This window comes from Vipera ursinii (genome assembly GCF_947247035.1).
Source record: "Vipera ursinii genome assembly, chromosome: Z".
NCBI lineage: Eukaryota > Metazoa > Chordata > Lepidosauria > Squamata > Viperidae > Vipera > Vipera ursinii.
This window is the reverse complement of record NC_139517.1, coordinates 125,321,735-125,338,637: the sequence shown is the minus strand read 5'-3', so window position 1 is coordinate 125,338,637 and position 16,903 is coordinate 125,321,735. Positions and strand designations below refer to the sequence as shown.

The 16,903-nt window shown below is 41.4% G+C and overlaps 1 protein-coding gene across 1 annotated transcript in view; it reads right to left on the bottom strand.

Annotated features, from left to right (window-relative positions):
* Positions 1-10,880: 10,880 nt before the first annotated feature.
* The window catches only part of VILL (villin like), a 68,976-nt gene continuing 62,953 nt past the window's right edge, over positions 10,881-16,903 (bottom strand). The window contains exons 19-20 of the mRNA XM_083376980.1: positions 16,580-16,822; positions 10,881-15,458 (exon numbers count right to left, since the gene is read on the bottom strand). Coding sequence (XP_083233106.1) covers positions 15,345-15,458; positions 16,580-16,822 — 357 coding nt within the window. The 3' untranslated portion in view covers positions 10,881-15,344. The remainder of the gene's footprint in view (positions 15,459-16,579; positions 16,823-16,903) is intronic.

Sequence of the window (16,903 nt, the reverse complement as noted above, 5' to 3'; positions counted from 1 at the left end):
AAAAGGATTGAAAGTTGCCCTGTAGGGGCGACCAGCAAGGAGGGCCCCCCGCTGGACCATGGGAGAGCAGTAGCTCTTCTGCTAGATCCAGCGCAACCCTCCAAACCTGTTGTGTATGTAAATAGTTAGCAATAAGCCATGAAAGATATTGCAAACACTGTGCAGCTTTGCAAGGTTTAAAGCGGGAAAATAAGGTGCAATCATTGGACGCCACAACCAAGGAGCGGGAAAACAGACTGTTTGTATTGGTTACAGTTCAAACGCTTTCTCTATAAAAGGGTTGCAACATTTGACATTTGACAGTTGACTTTGTGTATTCAATAAACTCGTTCAGTGTTAACCACTCTGAGTCCTCGTCAATTCGAACCAAACAACTGGCGACGAAGGTGGGATTGACAGAAGACCAGAGATTAGGAAGAATTGTCGTGAAGGCGGCAAAGTCAGAGCGAGTCACAGTCAACCGAGCGGCCGCGGCAGAATAGGAAAAAAATTCTCCGAATGGCGCAAATCGGGTCACTAAAGGAATTTGACCCTAACTTCCCCGAAGATTGGGAAGAATACATTGGTCAGGTCGAAGGATTCCTGTTAGTGAACGGAATCACTGATGACCGAAAAAAAGCGGCGGCACTTTTGACAATTTGCGGCACACCGGTCTACAGAGTCGCTGTCGGGCTGTGCCAGCCACAACCAGTCTCCAGCGTGTCCTATGCCGACCTCCTTGCAAAACTAAAGGTTCACTTTACTCCCCGAAGGTCCGAACTTTTTTGGCGGCGCATCTTCGAGAAGAGAAATCAGAGACCGGGGGAGTCCATACAGAAATTCGTCGCTGCCGTCAGGGAAGCCGCAGTACGTTGCAAATACGATAATTTAGAAATTAGGATTCGGGACAGAGTCGTGCTTGGCTTACGCGACGAACAATTACAAAATAGAATAATCGCCAAACCTACCGGCGATTTACAGGAAGTGCTCGACGAACTCCTAACGTATGAGTCAACCGGGTATCGCGACCCCCCCCGCAGTAGCATGGCGACAGCACCTGAAATTAACCAAGAGGGCTATGTGGACTGCGGGGAGGTGGATCAGCAGTGGGAGGAAGAGATCGCCGAAGTCTCCAGGCGATTCGGAAAGATGGCACCCAGACAACCTAGAAGCGAGGGGCCTGAACCCGGCCGCCGGCAACAACCCGCAACACCGCAAAGACCACCGACCGGGGCACAACGACCGTGGCGGGACACCGCAACCAGACCGCGCGACAACGACACCCAGAACCGATGTGGCAGCTGTGGCGGCAACCATCCCCGCGCTTCCTGCCGATTCCGCACCGCCAAGTGCAGGGCTTGCGGCAAGACCGGCCACATCCAGGCCATCTGCAGAAACCGCGTCCGGGACTCCCGTCTGAATGAAGTCGATGTGTGGCCAGAGGGTAAGGTAACCCCCAATGCTAGTGGCAAGGAGACCCCTAGATCCCGGGCGAAATTTCCAAACCTAAGGGAGGTGGCCCGAGTCAATCGGAGACGGCAGGGAAGGGGGCACAATTTTCCGGACGGAAAATTAAAAATCACAGTCCTTCTGCAAGGGGTTCCTTGCAGAATGGAAATCGACTCTGGGGCTTCAGTGTCGATAATTTCCACTGAAACCCTTGAGAAAATTGAACAACTAAGCGGAAAAAGAATTCCACTTAGTCCCACAAATATTCAATTAATGGACTTCCAAAAAAGTCCAATAATCGTAAAAGGAAAGACCAGCCTTAGAGTAAACTTTAAGGGGTTTAAGGGGGTCTTAGATTTGGTAGTTACGGAGGGGAATAGGACTAGCTTAATAGGGCTTAATTGGTTTCCTGCCCTGGGAATTTGGATAGGGGGAATAAATTCTGTGATTAGAAATAAGACCCTCGAATCCGTCTGCAAAGAATTTGCAGACGTATTCGATGGATCTCTAGGCAAGTACAAAGGGCCCCCCATTAATTTTAACCTAGACCCCTCAGTAAATCCAATCAGGCTAAAGGCCCGGAGGGTACCTTTTGCCTTAAAAGAAAAAATCGAGGCCGAGCTCGACCGGCTTGTAGGCCTCGGAGTTTTAGAACCTGTCGAGGGCGGTTTGTGGGAGACGCCGATCGTCACACCCCTCAAACCCAATGGGGATGTGAGGATCTGCGCCGACTACAAGGCGACCCTCAACATTGGAATGAAAAAGCATGCTTACCCGGTCCCGACGGTGAAGCAGGTCCTCGCCACGATCCAGGACGCCGCCATCTTCGCCAAGCTCGACTTGGCGCATGCGTACTTACAGTTGACTGTTTCCAAAGAGGCGGCAGAGGCACAGACAATTGTTACCCACAAGGGGGCGTTCCGAGTCCACAGACTGCAATTTGGAATTGCAGCAGCTCCAGGCATCTTTCAAGAAGTGATGGAGAGGACCTTAAAGGGCATACCTGGAGTATGCCCTTACTTTGATGATGTCCTAATAGCTGGAAAAGATGAAGGAATGTTAGTAGAGCGACTGGAACAGGTACTGGGTAGATTTAGAAAGGCTGGATTAAAATTAAAAAAGGAAAAATGTAGCATAGGGGTTAAATCCACTGATTTTTTGGGGTTCAGGATAGACAAAAGCGGAGTCCACCCTACCCCTGAAAAAATTAAAGCAATAAAAGGGGCGCCTGAACCAAGGAACAAGGCTGAGCTACAGGCCTTCCTAGGGTTGGTAAATTTTTATCACACTTTTGTGCCACATAAGGCTGCCATTGCAGAACCACTGCACAGGCTTTTAGATAAGAAGACCCCTTGGCATTGGCAAGACAAGCACAAAGCGAGTTTCCAGACCTTAAAAGATATCCTTTCCAGTAGCTCAACTGTAACCCACTTTATAGAAAACAGACCAATCTACCTGGCGTGCGATGCTTCGCCTTATGGCGTTGGGGCAGTAATCAGCCATTTAGACACCCAGGGAATGCAAAGACCCATTGCTTACTACTCCCGCACACTAACCAAGGCAGAGCGGAACTATGCTCAAATTGACCGGGAAGCTTTAGCCATAGTGGCAGGAGTTAAAAAGTTCCACGACTACCTGTATGGCAGGAACTTTACAATACTGACAGACCACAAACCCCTGCTGGGACTGTTTACCACAGATAAACAGACTCCCCAAATTATGTCTCCCAGGATGCTGAGATGGTCCATTTTCCTATCAGCATATTCATTTTCCCTCCAATACCGACCAGGTAAGGACATGGGTCATGCAGACGCTCTTAGCAGATTGCCCCTTAGCACAACAGAGGAGGACCCTGCCCCAGTGGGACAAGTAATGTCCCTACAAGATATTCCTGATCTGCCCCTAACTGCTAAAGACATAGCTGAGGCAACCAATAAGGACCTCATCTTAAGGAGAGTAATGGCCTGGGTCATGAGCGGTTGGCCCAACGCCAACCCGGACGTAAAATACAGTCCATTTTTCAGAAGGAAAGATGAACTATCAGTTCATATGGGTTGCTTACTTTGGGGAACTCGTGTAGTAATTCCAGAAATCCACAAATCAGCTATTCTATTTGAATTGCATGAGGGACACCCCGGAATAGTAAGGATGAAGGCCCTGGCTAGGAGTCACTTGTGGTGGCCAGGATTGGACCAAGACATTGAGGAATGCGTTGCCAATTGCCATCTGTGCCAACGTTCCAGGCCTGAACAACAACACATCCGCACACATAAATGGGAGCTAGCTAGGAATCCTTGGTCCAGGATTCATATTGACTTCGCTGGACCTTTCCAGGGGTTAACGTTCCTTGTAGTGGTCGACAGCTACTCTAGATGGCTAGAAGTAGTACCGGTCAGTTCAGTAACGGCAGGCAGAACAATACAGGCATTAAGGGGCCTCTTTGCCACTCATGGGTTGCCGGATTTAATAGTGTCTGATAACGGGCCACAATTCACATCTATTGAATTTCAGGATTTCCTCAAGGCCAACTCGATTAAGCATAAGACTTCTGCACCCTTCCACCCCTCCACCAACGGATTGGCTGAAAGGAACGTGAGGACCACGAAGGACGCGCTTAAAAGAATCATTCGAGGTGACTGGCATCAGAGACTAGCTGAGTTCTTGTTGGCTCAACACACAACCCCTTGTTCAGCTACAGGGAAAAGTCCAGCTGAAATGAGGTGGGGAAGAAAAATCTTGACCAAGTTGGACAGACTACACCCTGACCGACTCCAACCAAACATTGAATTAGACATTCCTAACAGAACATTTGAAGTGGGGGACTTGATTTGGGCCAGGAACTACGCCCAAGGGGATAAATGGATTCCTGGGGTGGTAACTGAAATCTTAGGTCCCCTATCATACATCATTGAGGGGGAAGGGAATAGGGTCTGTAAAAGACACATAGACCAGCTGAGGAAAAGATCTAGTGGGTGTGTGCCAGCTGAGGGGGACCAAAGCTCAGTTAGGGCAAACAGTACAGATAACATTAGGCCAGAAAGTGGTGTAGTGGTTGGGCAAGATGACATATTTCCTGATGCCCATCAACAACAATTCAGTCTAATTGATTGGGAAATACCCCTGCGAAGTAGGCCAGTGACAACTGAATCCCAAACACAACCTAATACACAAGGCAGTACATCTGAAGCCAGTAACCCTGAGCCCAGGTCTAGTAGTAACCAGCATAGTAACCAGCAGCCAAGCAGTCAACCAGGAAGAAGGGTCCCTAGCAGCCAAAGTAACAGATACCCTTCTAGAATACATAGGCCACCAAAATACCTAATGGATTTTGTAAAGAAATGACACCAACTGGGGGGTAAGGGGTGTTGTGTATGTAAATAGTTAGCAATAAGCCATGAAAGATATTGCAAACACTGTGCAGCTTTGCAAGGTTTAAAGCGGGAAAATAAGGTGCAATCATTGGACGCCACAACCAAGGAGCGGGAAAACAGACTGTTTGTATTGGTTACAGTTCAAACGCTTTCTCTATAAAAGGGTTGCAACATTTGACATTTGACAGTTGACTTTGTGTATTCAATAAACTCGTTCAGTGTTAACCACTCTGAGTCCTCGTCAATTCGAACCAAACAAAACCAGTGGACAAGAGACCGGCCACAGCAATATGGCTCATCACTAGGCTGCAGACAGCCAAAGTCACACTTACCACCAGGGGCCGACAAAGCAGCCTGGATGAGACTGGGTGAGATCTACCTCTCTTAATTCCAACTATCTTTTTTGCCTGCATAAGTTGCCTAATGTACTTTCCCACCTGTGGAGAGAGGAAAGGGAAACCTTACCCCACCTCTAATAACAGTGGTGACTTACTATCCAGGGGAGCTTAAAACATTGAAAGAATAACCTGATTTTACATGATTTTAACTGGACTTTTATTTTCCTAAAGTTTGAGGACTAAAAGATTCCTTATTTTTTACTCTATTTTTATTGAAGATTTGGGTTTTTATCTACAAAAAGAAGTAAAATTCCTAAGTGGTATGGGTGACACCTTGTGGCTAAACTTGATATTACAATTTGTTATTGCCTAAGAGTGACTTGGCTCACAGCCCAGACTATAGATAAGTCTTCTGTAAACTTGGAAAATATTAGCTCTGAGAAACCCACCTGTGTTTTACACTTAGTGATAAAACTACTTTTACTTTCTGACAGTAAAGCTTTTAATTTTATGCACTATTAAAAAAAACATAGATGAAGACCAGGAACAGACTCTTTTTTTGATGAGAGCAGTTGTTAAAACTATTCTCACAGCTACTGAAGAATTAAGAGGCTACAAAAAGAACAAGATGTCAGCCCTGATGTACAAATTCAAGCTCTGACTACAATTAAAGAATCAACTACACAGAATATAATAGAAGAAGTAGAACAATTAAACATTATTACAGAAGACTCAATTGATCAACAAATAGACTTAATGGAAAACCCAGAAAAGAGACTGACAATATGTAAAGTGGAAAAGATTCTCTATACAAACCAGAAGAAGCCTGAGGAACAAATAGAAGAACAGATGGAAGAGAAGATAAATATTCCAGGACAACTACGTCAAGACAGAAAGAGAGAGAGACGTTTTGTTAGCATTTCCACAAAAATGATGATTGGAAGACCTCTTTTGTTTCAAATAATATGTATAATAACAGAGGGAGATCTATTTGATGATTTGACAGCACAGAGATGGAAGATTTGCTGGCAAAGAAAGAAAGCTAGAATAAGATTGAAAAAAATGGGCTTTTGACTTATTAGTGAAGATTAAAAGAGAATATACTTAAATAGATAAGATGTATACTTTGAAATTTAATTTTGTTATGAACTGAAATAAAGATAATTTTGACCATTTAAAACTTGAAAGTATAAATATTAAGTTAAAATTGAATATTGATTTGCCTACAAAGACTGTAAAAGTAATTGACATATATAAGCTAAAAATCTATTGAAAAATGAACATTTTTTAGTTAGCTGATATATTAAGAACTGTATTAACAATATGAGATAGTAGAGAAAAAGGAAAGATCTGATGTTGAAAAAAGAGAAATTTTGATTACTAAGGTTAAGATATTTGGAAATTAATAGAAAATAAGAATGTTATACTGTATTACTAATTAGATGACATAAGATGGTGTGGAATAGTATATGTTTGAATAGAAGAATTGTATCCTGAATACTAGACTGTGTAATGAATTTGATAATGGGAACTTTGGTTACTCAAAATTTGGAAATTATAATCAATAAATGTTAAAAAAAACATTTGTGAACATTTGTTCTTCAGTCACTAAGTTGTGTCTGACTCTCCGCGGTGCCCTGGAACATAGCCCTTCCCCTCCTCCATTGTCTCCCAAACTTTGCCCAAATTCATATTCATTGCATAAATGACACTATCTAACCATCTCATCCTTTGCTGTCCCCTTCTCCTTTTGCCTTCCATCTATCCCAACATCGGGGTCTTCCCCAATGAGTCCCCTATTCTCAAAGTCTTCCCCAGCAACACAATTCAAAAGTATCCATTCTTCAGCACTCAGCCTTCCTTGTGGTTTATGAACTACAAACATTAAACATATCTGGAAGATGTTAGATTAAAAAAAAACCTAGGGGAATCCCAACCTTTGGGGTTCTTGGGGTAGATAAGCAGTGAAGGACAGAGAACTTCTATTGTTAGAATAATTATCAGGCAGCTTATGGAAAATATCTTTCAGATTGCACAGCAGGATTTCACTGAAGGAAGCTGTTAACTAAAGCGGCAGTAGGGAGAATCACAAACCATTTTTGTAGCACTGGGAAAAGTGGAAATGGCTTATGAACAGGCCATTATTAAGGAATGTCCTGGGCCTGGGTATGGTCAGGGTGAAGGCTTCCAGTTCCCAGGAAGTTAATTGAAAGAAAAATAATTTGGCTGTGCAAGAATGAGGGAGAATAAATTAACTGTGCATGATTTGTATGGAGCGCCTTTGAGAGACACACTTGATGTTACCTATAAATAATAATGATTAAAATACATGCTTAATGCCAACCTTATTTTCCTTGCAAAAAGCAATACAGTTAGTCCTTGATTCATCTTGGGATTACAATTATAAATTGTGACAATCATTATTATTATTATTATTAATTTAATTTATATACCGCCCTTCTCCCAGGGGACTCAGGGCGGTGAACAGGGCAATACATTATGTGACCAGTCTCGTCTTATATTTCTTGTAGCTGTTGCGAAGCATATGTGCTGTGGTCGTAAAGCGAACTCTGCAGTTGTTAAGCAATCCCATTGTTTGTAGTGACCATTTCTTTGCTAGCAAAAAAAAAGAAGTCAAAAAATGGAATTGTGTGATCACAAGATGCTGCAAACAGCTATACGTACAGACTGTTTGCCAAGCACCCAAAATGTGATCAGATGACTGTGTGGGAAGGGACAGATGTTGAAACTTCATATTCCAGTTATATTTTTGGAGTCCATCCTGACTTCAAATGGTTGCTAAGCAACCTAGTCCTTAAGCAAGGACTACCTGTAATTGAATTGCACTAAATAAGGGAGCAAGGAAAGAATGTGCTATCTGGAATAAGTCTTTTATCTGTTTTATTCCTGGACTATCTTTCTCCTGAAAATTGACCTGTATCTATTTCTACTTGCCCACTGAAATGTTTTTTTTCCCCTTAGGCAAGTTCAGATGCATCCTCAAATGTCTAATTACTCTGAATTTTCTAGTGGGTGAAAAAAGAATAGAAAATGAGGACCAGTTTTAAAATCCTTGAGAGCTCAAGGTTAAACACATAACGTACATAATTTCTCACATCAGTTTGTTCTCAAAGTGCTTTAGCTGAAGTTCTCTCCAGCTTAATTGCATCACGGTTCATTTGCAATTTGACGGGTAACAGAAACTTAAGCCAGCATGGGTTGGTTTTTCTCACATCACACCAACAAAGCTGCACAGACAATTTATGTAATGGTTCATGTTCAGAAAAACCCAACTCAGTATTTTGTATTATTTCATTTTAATTCAACTTTCTTCATGATTTGGTTCAACTTTTGAAGAAAGGGATTTTTTTTAAAAAAAAACAACAACAATGAAAAGGATGTTGTAAAGTTTCCAACTGATTGCCTATGGATCCTGAACAGGAGAATTGCAAAATTGGAAGGGTTTTTTAAATCCAGTGGTGGTGCATGAGGATTGCACACAAAAGGCTTAGAACAGTCAACCTGGAACTAAGGAGAAATTTCCTGGCAGTGGGAACAATTAATCAGTGGAATGGCTTGTCTCCAGAAGTTGTGGAGGTTTTTGTCTCCATCTCTGGAGGTTTTTAAGAAGAGACCGGACAAACATTTGTCTGAAATTGTATAGGGCAGACATGTCAAACACAAGGCCCGGGGGCCGGATCCAGCCCGCGAAGTGGTTTCATGTGGCCCGCGAAGCCATCCTGGAAACAGTGAGGGAGGCACTTGCCCCCGGTCCCATCTCCTTCTGCCAGAGACCCCCAGATCTGTCCCACTGGCCTGCCCAGGCCCCCATAGGCACCCTTGATGCGAACGATGTAGAGCTGGCCACGCCCACCCAGTAGGCCACACACACTCTAGCCACACCCACCCAGTAGGCCACACCCACCCTGGCCATACCCACCCGGCCCCCTGAGGGCAACCGCAATGCTGATGCGGCCCTCAATGAAATTGAGTTTGACACCCCTGGTATAGGGTTTCCTGCTTGAGCAGGGGGTTGGACTAGATGACCTCTAAAGTTCCTTCCAACTTTGTTATTCTGTTATTCTGTTTAGTGACCATTCAGAGTTACAACAGCACTGAAAAAGGTGACTTATGATCGCTCTTCACACTTATGACCATCACAGCATCCCCATGGCTATGTGTTTGAAATTCAGATGCTGATGCATATTTATGACAATTGCAGTATCCTAAGATCATTTGATTCCCTTTCTTTTTTATAATATATTTTATTGATTTTTTTTAAAGATAAGCATTTAATATTTGGTAAACAGTGTGTTGTCTGGGTTTACATTTAAAAACATTCACTAACAATTAGTTTCTATGATCTATAATCCACGCAATAGCTTTACTTGATTTTCTCTTTTTCCCATAAAGTTCTCTTTTGCCAACCTTGTTAATACAATTCTTGTTGTTTTGATAGATAACAGTTGGTATAATTTTTTTTCTAATATTTCTACAGATAATAATCACATCAATATAATATTTCTTTTCTATCTAATCATTTTGGTTGCCTCATCATAGATTCTGTTTACAGTTCTTGTTTACATTTGTTTTTCCCACAATGTTCAAGACTTTCTTACTGATTAAGATTTTCTCAAAGTTAATTACATTTAATTATTTAAGTCTATTTTTCTCATGTAATCCATCCCAACATTTTCTTAAGGAATAAATAAGACTATAAAAAGGAAAAAGAATAAGAGTAAAGAAAAATAAAAAGATAGTACACTACTTAAAATACATGTTCCTCTTAAGCTAATACACATGTTTATTTCGAAAAATTTTCTGTTCTTTGTTACCATGATTAAAAATATGTTTAATCTTTAAATATTCCATTTAATAAATCTAGTCATCTAGTCTTTTAACTTTTATTCAAAACATTTTTATCCATTGTAGTTTTCTTAAAGTCAATCACATTTAAATATAACATTTCCTTTATATAAGCCATTCCAACTTTTTTATATTACTCATATCAAGAAATAAAATAAGAGTGAAGAAAAAAGAGAGTACTATGTTACTTGAGGGGCTCATCCCTCTTAAAATAAAATTCATATCCAAAATCTTTCTGTTTCTTTAACCATATTCAAATAGGTGTTTCTTTTTTAAATATTCTCCCTGATAGCTCCCATCCTCTATTTTCTTAATTTTCACTTTAGCCTTTTTCTTTTGCCCAGTATCTTTTCTTAATGAATATGTTCTGCTGAATCAAAGAATCTTTCCATATTCTTGTAAATGTTAGTGTAGATATAGAAGGTAAGTCAAGTACAATGTCTTTGTAGGAGGCTTTTGCCCTTTCATGTTTGTTGAAAATCTTTTTTTTCTTTTTCTCTATTTCTTTTATCATTTGTTGTCTCTCCAGTTCTCGTGGTGTTCCTGACATCTCTGCAATCCATTTTGTCCATTCTTTTTTCTTGTCCTCAAATTTGTTTTGTGCTCTTAAAGCAGGGGTAGGCAACCTCGGCTCTTTTATGACTCATGGACTTCAACTCCATGAATAGCTATGCTGACTCAGGAATTCTGGGAGTTGAAGTCCATGAGTCATAAAAGAGCCGAGGTTGCCTACCCATGTCTTAAAGTATAAGTTGTCTTTTCCATATCCAATATTTCTTGTGAATTTTTTTCCACTTGGGTTAAATCATACTTCTTTGTTAGGTTCTATCTTTAAGTCTCTATCCTAGAATTTTTGTTCAGTTATCTGTTTTATCTGCTTCTTCTCTGTTGTTGTTTTCTGGGATTTTTTTTGTTGTAAAGTTAAATTGGAGATGAATTGGTTTATATTTTCAAAGTGATTTTGGATTTCTTTGTGGTTTGAAATCAATGTTGTTTGAATTAGCTGCAACTTCTATATCTTCTCTTGAAAGGTATTTGTTTTTTCTTGATAAGTTCTTTCTGCAAGTCTCTGATTTTCCATGATAGCCAAGAATCAAGTTTTTCTTTTCTCTGAAAATAACTTTGGAGTCACAGTTAAGTAGATATTTTTAATCCAGAGAGTTCAAAAATGTTTTTCCCCTGAAATTTATAATTCTCTCTTTGTCTGCAGCCCAGATTGTTTTCTTTTTTTGTCACAGCTGTTCTCTATTGTTAGAGTGTTGAACAGTGGTGGGATTCAAATAACTTAACATCCAGTTCTCTGCGTGGATGCAGGCCTGGGCCTCCGAGGCCTAGAATGGGCTTCCGGAAATGACATCAACACACTTTCTGTGGGCTGTTCTAGGCCTGGGAGGCCTCATCCAGGCCTCCGAGGCCTAGAACAGACTTCCGGAAGTGACACCAACGCACTTTCGGTGGGCAGTTCTAGGCCTGGAAGGCCTCCACCAGGCCTAGAATGGACTTCTGGAAGTGACATCAATGCACTTCCGGCAGGCCGTTCTAGGCCCAGGAGACCTCCTCCAGGCCTCCGAGGCCTAGAACGGACTTCCAGAAGCAGCATGGGTTCAGCCAATTCTCTGAACTCAACAAAATTTAGCTACCGGTTCTACTGAACTGGTTCAAACTAGCTGAATCCCACCATTGGTGTTGAAGGTTACAAGCACAGATTAGTTTTTTTCCAGATTTAGCCAAATCCTGTATGAGAGCCATAGCTGTCATAGTCTTCATCCACCACTAGATGTTAGCACCAGTTAATTTTTCAATTTTCAAAATAAACAGTTGTCTTTAAAATGAGAATCTTAACCATTCAGCAATTTCAAACTTATCCAGATTAGGTTTTATATTCATTTCCTTTAATTTCTGTGTGTTTTGATCCTCCATAAAAGGTTTAATTTGCCACTTCTATTAGTAAAAGGGTGGCGCAAAGTTCCCCTTCCTTCACTTTCAGAGGCTTTTTGCTTCTTGGGATTTCCCCCCAAGAAAATTAGTTGATAGGTAGGATAGAGAAAATTGATGTTCCTACCCAGATTCAAATGTGTTGTTTACAATCAGTTTAAAGTAGTACTTTTTTTACTTCGGATGCTTGTAGCTTGGGCTAGACTCTGAAGTTAGACTAGCCTTTCTCCTCTTGGTTTCTGGAAGGCTTCTCCTGGACCTATCAGGTCGACCACCTTCTCTCCATGGTCCATGGGACTTCCTTCCTTCTTTGCCGCCTCTTCGGGGCAACTTCTGGCCCATTTAGGGTCCCCTAGGGGTAGGCAACCTTGGGTCTTTTATGATTCGTAGACTTCAACTCCCAGAATTCATGAGCCAGCATGGCTGGTTGAAGAATTCTGGGAGTTGAGGTCCACAAGTCATAAAAGACCCAAGGTTGCCTACCCCTGCCCTAACAGGAAGAAAATCAGCCATAGGGCACAGAGCCCCGAAATCCCTTGGCTGCTGCACTACTGTGCAAAACCAGAAGTCCATTTGATTTCCTTTCGTAACTTTCTGACAAGCAAAGTCAACAGGGAAGCAAGATTCACTTAACAACCGTGTTACTAACTTCCAATCCATCTTGAAGATTGAATGAATGAACTGCAGTGATTCACTTAAAACTATAGTAAGAAAGATCGTTAAAAATTGGGCAAAACTCACTTCTGCAAAACTGCCTTCTTAGTAATGGAGATTTTGGGCTCAATTGTGGTCGTAAGTCGAGGACTACCTGTATTTGTAAAAGGACATTGGGCAGGGTAAGTCTTATCATCTACACGATGATGTCATGATCTATAGGTCATTGTTGGTCTGCTACCACCATCTCCTATGTCCACCTATGGTAAATCACTGGATTTACACCCTCAAGATGGATTGGAAGTAAAAATTTCCCATCAATCATCTTCTGGGATCTGCAGCTGGAGATTGACAGATTATCGGTAGAATGGAAGCATCTAATATAAAAATAAAAACAATAATAAAAGTATCTAGAGAAAAAAAGGACTAGGGGTGACGTATGGCAGTCTTCCAATAGTTGAAGGGCTTCCACAAAGAAGAGGGAGTCAAGCTATTCTCTAAAGCGCCCGAAGACAGGACAAGAAGCAACGGATGGAAACTAATGAAGGAGAGAAGCAACCTGGAATTAAGGAGAAACTTCCTGACAGTTAGAACAATTAATCAGCAGAACAACCTTTCTCCAGAAGTTGTGGGTGCTCCATCACTGAAGGCTTTTAAGAAATTAGACAGCCATTTGTCTGAAATGATACAGGGTCTCCTGGTTTTGCAGGGGGTTGCACTAGAAGACCTCCACGGTCCCTTCCAGCTCTATTCTGATTGTTTAATATAGCACCCCTCCCCAGCAATTGTTCTGTTACAAGATGGCTGACAAATACATTCAATAAATTAAAAAAAACAATGGATGTTTACTGGACGAATCATGGAAGTTCGCAATCTCTTTTTTGTTCCCGCTGATAGCTCAAAATTCTGAGCATTGGGAAACCTCTGAGTTGGTCAAGCCAAGATCATACCTGTGAATTCAGGTGCTTCAGAGTCCCCTGTTACCTGAATCCCAGGAGGTTTAACTAGAATCTTGGTCCGTCACGACTCTTAAATGTGACTCTTCAAAGACTACAATCAAAGGCAAATGTTTGCTTCTCTTTCAATGATGCCATTGGGATTTATCAAGAGGCATCTTTTTTTCCCCTTATTATTAGCAAGCTAGGCGTAAATGTTAGTATTTACTCCTAGAATTAGGCCATTGCTTCCCTTTGCTACACGTTTTCCAACTCACTTCTTATCTCCCCATTTCTGGTATTGTGAATCAATATCGTGGTTACTTTGCAACATCTAGACCAGTGTTTCTCAATCTTGGCAACTTTAAGACATGTGGACTTCAATTCCCAGAGCTGGCTGGAGAATTGAAGTTCACACATCTTAAAGTTGCTAAGGTTGAAAAACACAGAAATTTTAGAAGCTCTAGCATCTGCTTCTATAACAGCCAGTTAGATTCTTCCATAATACTTCTGATTGTTAATATTTATGGATGTATCTAGATCTTTCGGAATGCTCTTTACAGCAAAAGAGTGAAAATCCTCATACATACTATTCCATGCATTCAAAACAGGCTACTCTTATAAAGGTATTCCTTGACTTACAACATTTCATTTAGTGGCCATTCAAAATTACAATGGCACTGAAAAAGTGTCTTATAACCGTTTTTCACACTTACGACCATTGCAACATCCCCATGGTCACATGATCAAAATTCAGATGCTTGCAACTGGTTCTTATTTAAGGCAATTGCAATGGTTTGTTTTGGGGGGGGGGAGGCTCAAGTGATTCTCTTTTGCGACCTTCCAACAAGCAAAGGGAGGCAGAGTCCCTTAAAGCCGGTGTTGCTAACTTAACAACTGCAGTGATTCACTTGTGGCAAGAAAGGTCGTAAAATGGGGCAAAAGTAAATTTAACAAATGTTTCATTTAAGGACACAAAATTTGGGCTCCATTGTGGCCATAACTCAAGGAGTATCTGTATCTGCAAGACTGACTATGGGTGTGCGTTGTCCTTACTGCATTTCTGATTGGCATCTAAAAGTACATCTTGACTTTTATTCAGCGCATTATTCAGCGCATTTCACTTCTCCCTTCAATTCCACCCCAAATTCAGACAAGTAGTAAGTCAAATATTTTCACATGCAACTTCTCTGTATACCAACTGTTCTCCAAAGAGCGGCCTCATTTTGCTCCCATTTACGTAGGACGCCTAAATAAAGTAATGTTTTTTTTTAAAAAAATAAAAAACAACTGAGAAACTTTCACATATTTCTTGTGCAAGTAATGCAGGGGTCTTCCAACTGGGCCCTTTTATGACTTGTGGACTTCAACTCCCAGAATTCCTCAGCCAGCGTGCCTGCCTGAGGAATTCTGGGAGTTGAAGTCCACAAGTCAAAAAAGGGCCACGTTTGAAGACCCCTGAAATAATGGAACATTTCTGTTTGGGTGGGGGAGGGGAGGTGCTATCTTTCCAGATGAGAAAAATAAGGAAATCATTTTCATTAAGATTGTTGTTGACTATGGTAGATTTTGAGAAGATTTTATTTTAAAAAATTGTCCTTTTGAAATTTAGGAAACTTCCCTTTAAGATCCATCTTCTTTCTGGGTCAGGAAGCCAAAACAGTCATGATGAATTTACCCACCAGGCAACCAAAGTCCCATCATTTTCTTACCTGCATTGACATTTCTAAGACAAATTTGTCGCCCCCCTTGGTCTTTATGCCCCCTCTTTGCAGACAATCCTGTTGTCAGGAGTCACCAACCAACCACCCCTTTGTTCAAAACAATCCATACTGTTTCTTCTCATTTTGCTGTTTCCATGCAGGCATCTGGTAAAATGCATCCTTTGTCTTCCCAAAGATATCACAAAATTCTGCGTCAGATAGGTAGTACTGCACAGGGAATATTAAAAAAAATGACCCCCTTTAGTGAATTATTATTCCTTCACTAACAAAATAAGTAATAAGAGGTAATTCCCAACTTACAACGATTCATTTAATGACCATTCAAATTATCTGGCACTGAAAAAGATGACTGATGATAGGTTTTTCACACGTAGGACCGTTGCGACATCCCCACGGTCATTTTTATCAAAATTCAGGCACTTGGCAATTGGCATGTACTTACGACGGTTGCACTATCTGGGATACATGTAGTCCTCAACCTACGACCACAACTGAGCCCAACATTCATGTTGCTAAGTGAGAAATTTGTTAAGTGAGTTTTGCCCCATTTTTACGACTTTTCTTACTGCAATGAATCACTGTGGTTGTTAAATGAGTAGCATGGTTGTTAAGTGAGTCTGGCTTCCCCATTGACTTTGCTTGTCAGAAGGTTGCAAAAGGGGATCACGTGACCCCAGGACACTGCAACGGTCATAAATGTGAGTCAGTTGTCAAGCATCTGAACGTAAATCACATTCGGGATGCTTGCGACAATGAAAAATGTCACATTTTTCAGTGCATTTGCAACTTCGAATGGTCACTAAGCAAAATGCCGTAAGTCGAGGACTGCCTGTGTGTAATCCTATATGTAACCCTCCCAGCTGGCTTCCAACCAGGACGTAGGTAGAGAAGCTAGATTCTCTTAAGCAGGTTTAACCACTGTAATGATTCATTTTACACCCGTGGCAAAAAAGTTTGCAAAAATGGGTCATAGTTGACTTAATAATTGCCTTGCTTAATAACAGGAATTTTGGGGTCCTTGATGCCCTCTGAGCTTGGTGGTTTTCTTGCAGATGTTTCATTTCCAAACTAGTACTCTGTAAGAAAATCACCAAGCTCTGAGAGCACCAAGGACCCCACAGTTCAGCCCTGAGTTACAAATATTTTCTTCCATAAATGCTCCATTTCTGAAAAAGTCAACAACAGTCCCCAAACGTGGCCGCAGCCTCTTCCTCTTCCATTGCTATTGTGATGTAGTTCATGAGCTTCTTGGAACAAACATCTAGGCAACATTTCCAAATTGTATGAACCCGCGATTGTGTAATGCCCAAAAGAAAAGACCATCTTACCTCCTTTTTTGTGGGATCCACACCATCCGGAAGTTCATCCACCGTCTTGTTAATCAGGAGGTCTCTAGGAAATGTACCAGTCTCATTTGGTTCTTGGCAAGGTGTGTTGGCGTTGTAACAGTTACTACTGTTAGTAAATGTTTGGTCATCCTGCATACTTGATCTGGCCTCTGAAATGTCTGCATTGGCAGTGACAGGCTTATTGCTTGTACTTCTATGGTTGAAGTTGGCATTTTTCAGATCCTGACAAAATAGAGAAAAGTTAGTGAAATGGAGAGACGTTTTCCTCATTACTAAGCGGAGGAATTTTATCTACCTCTGTTA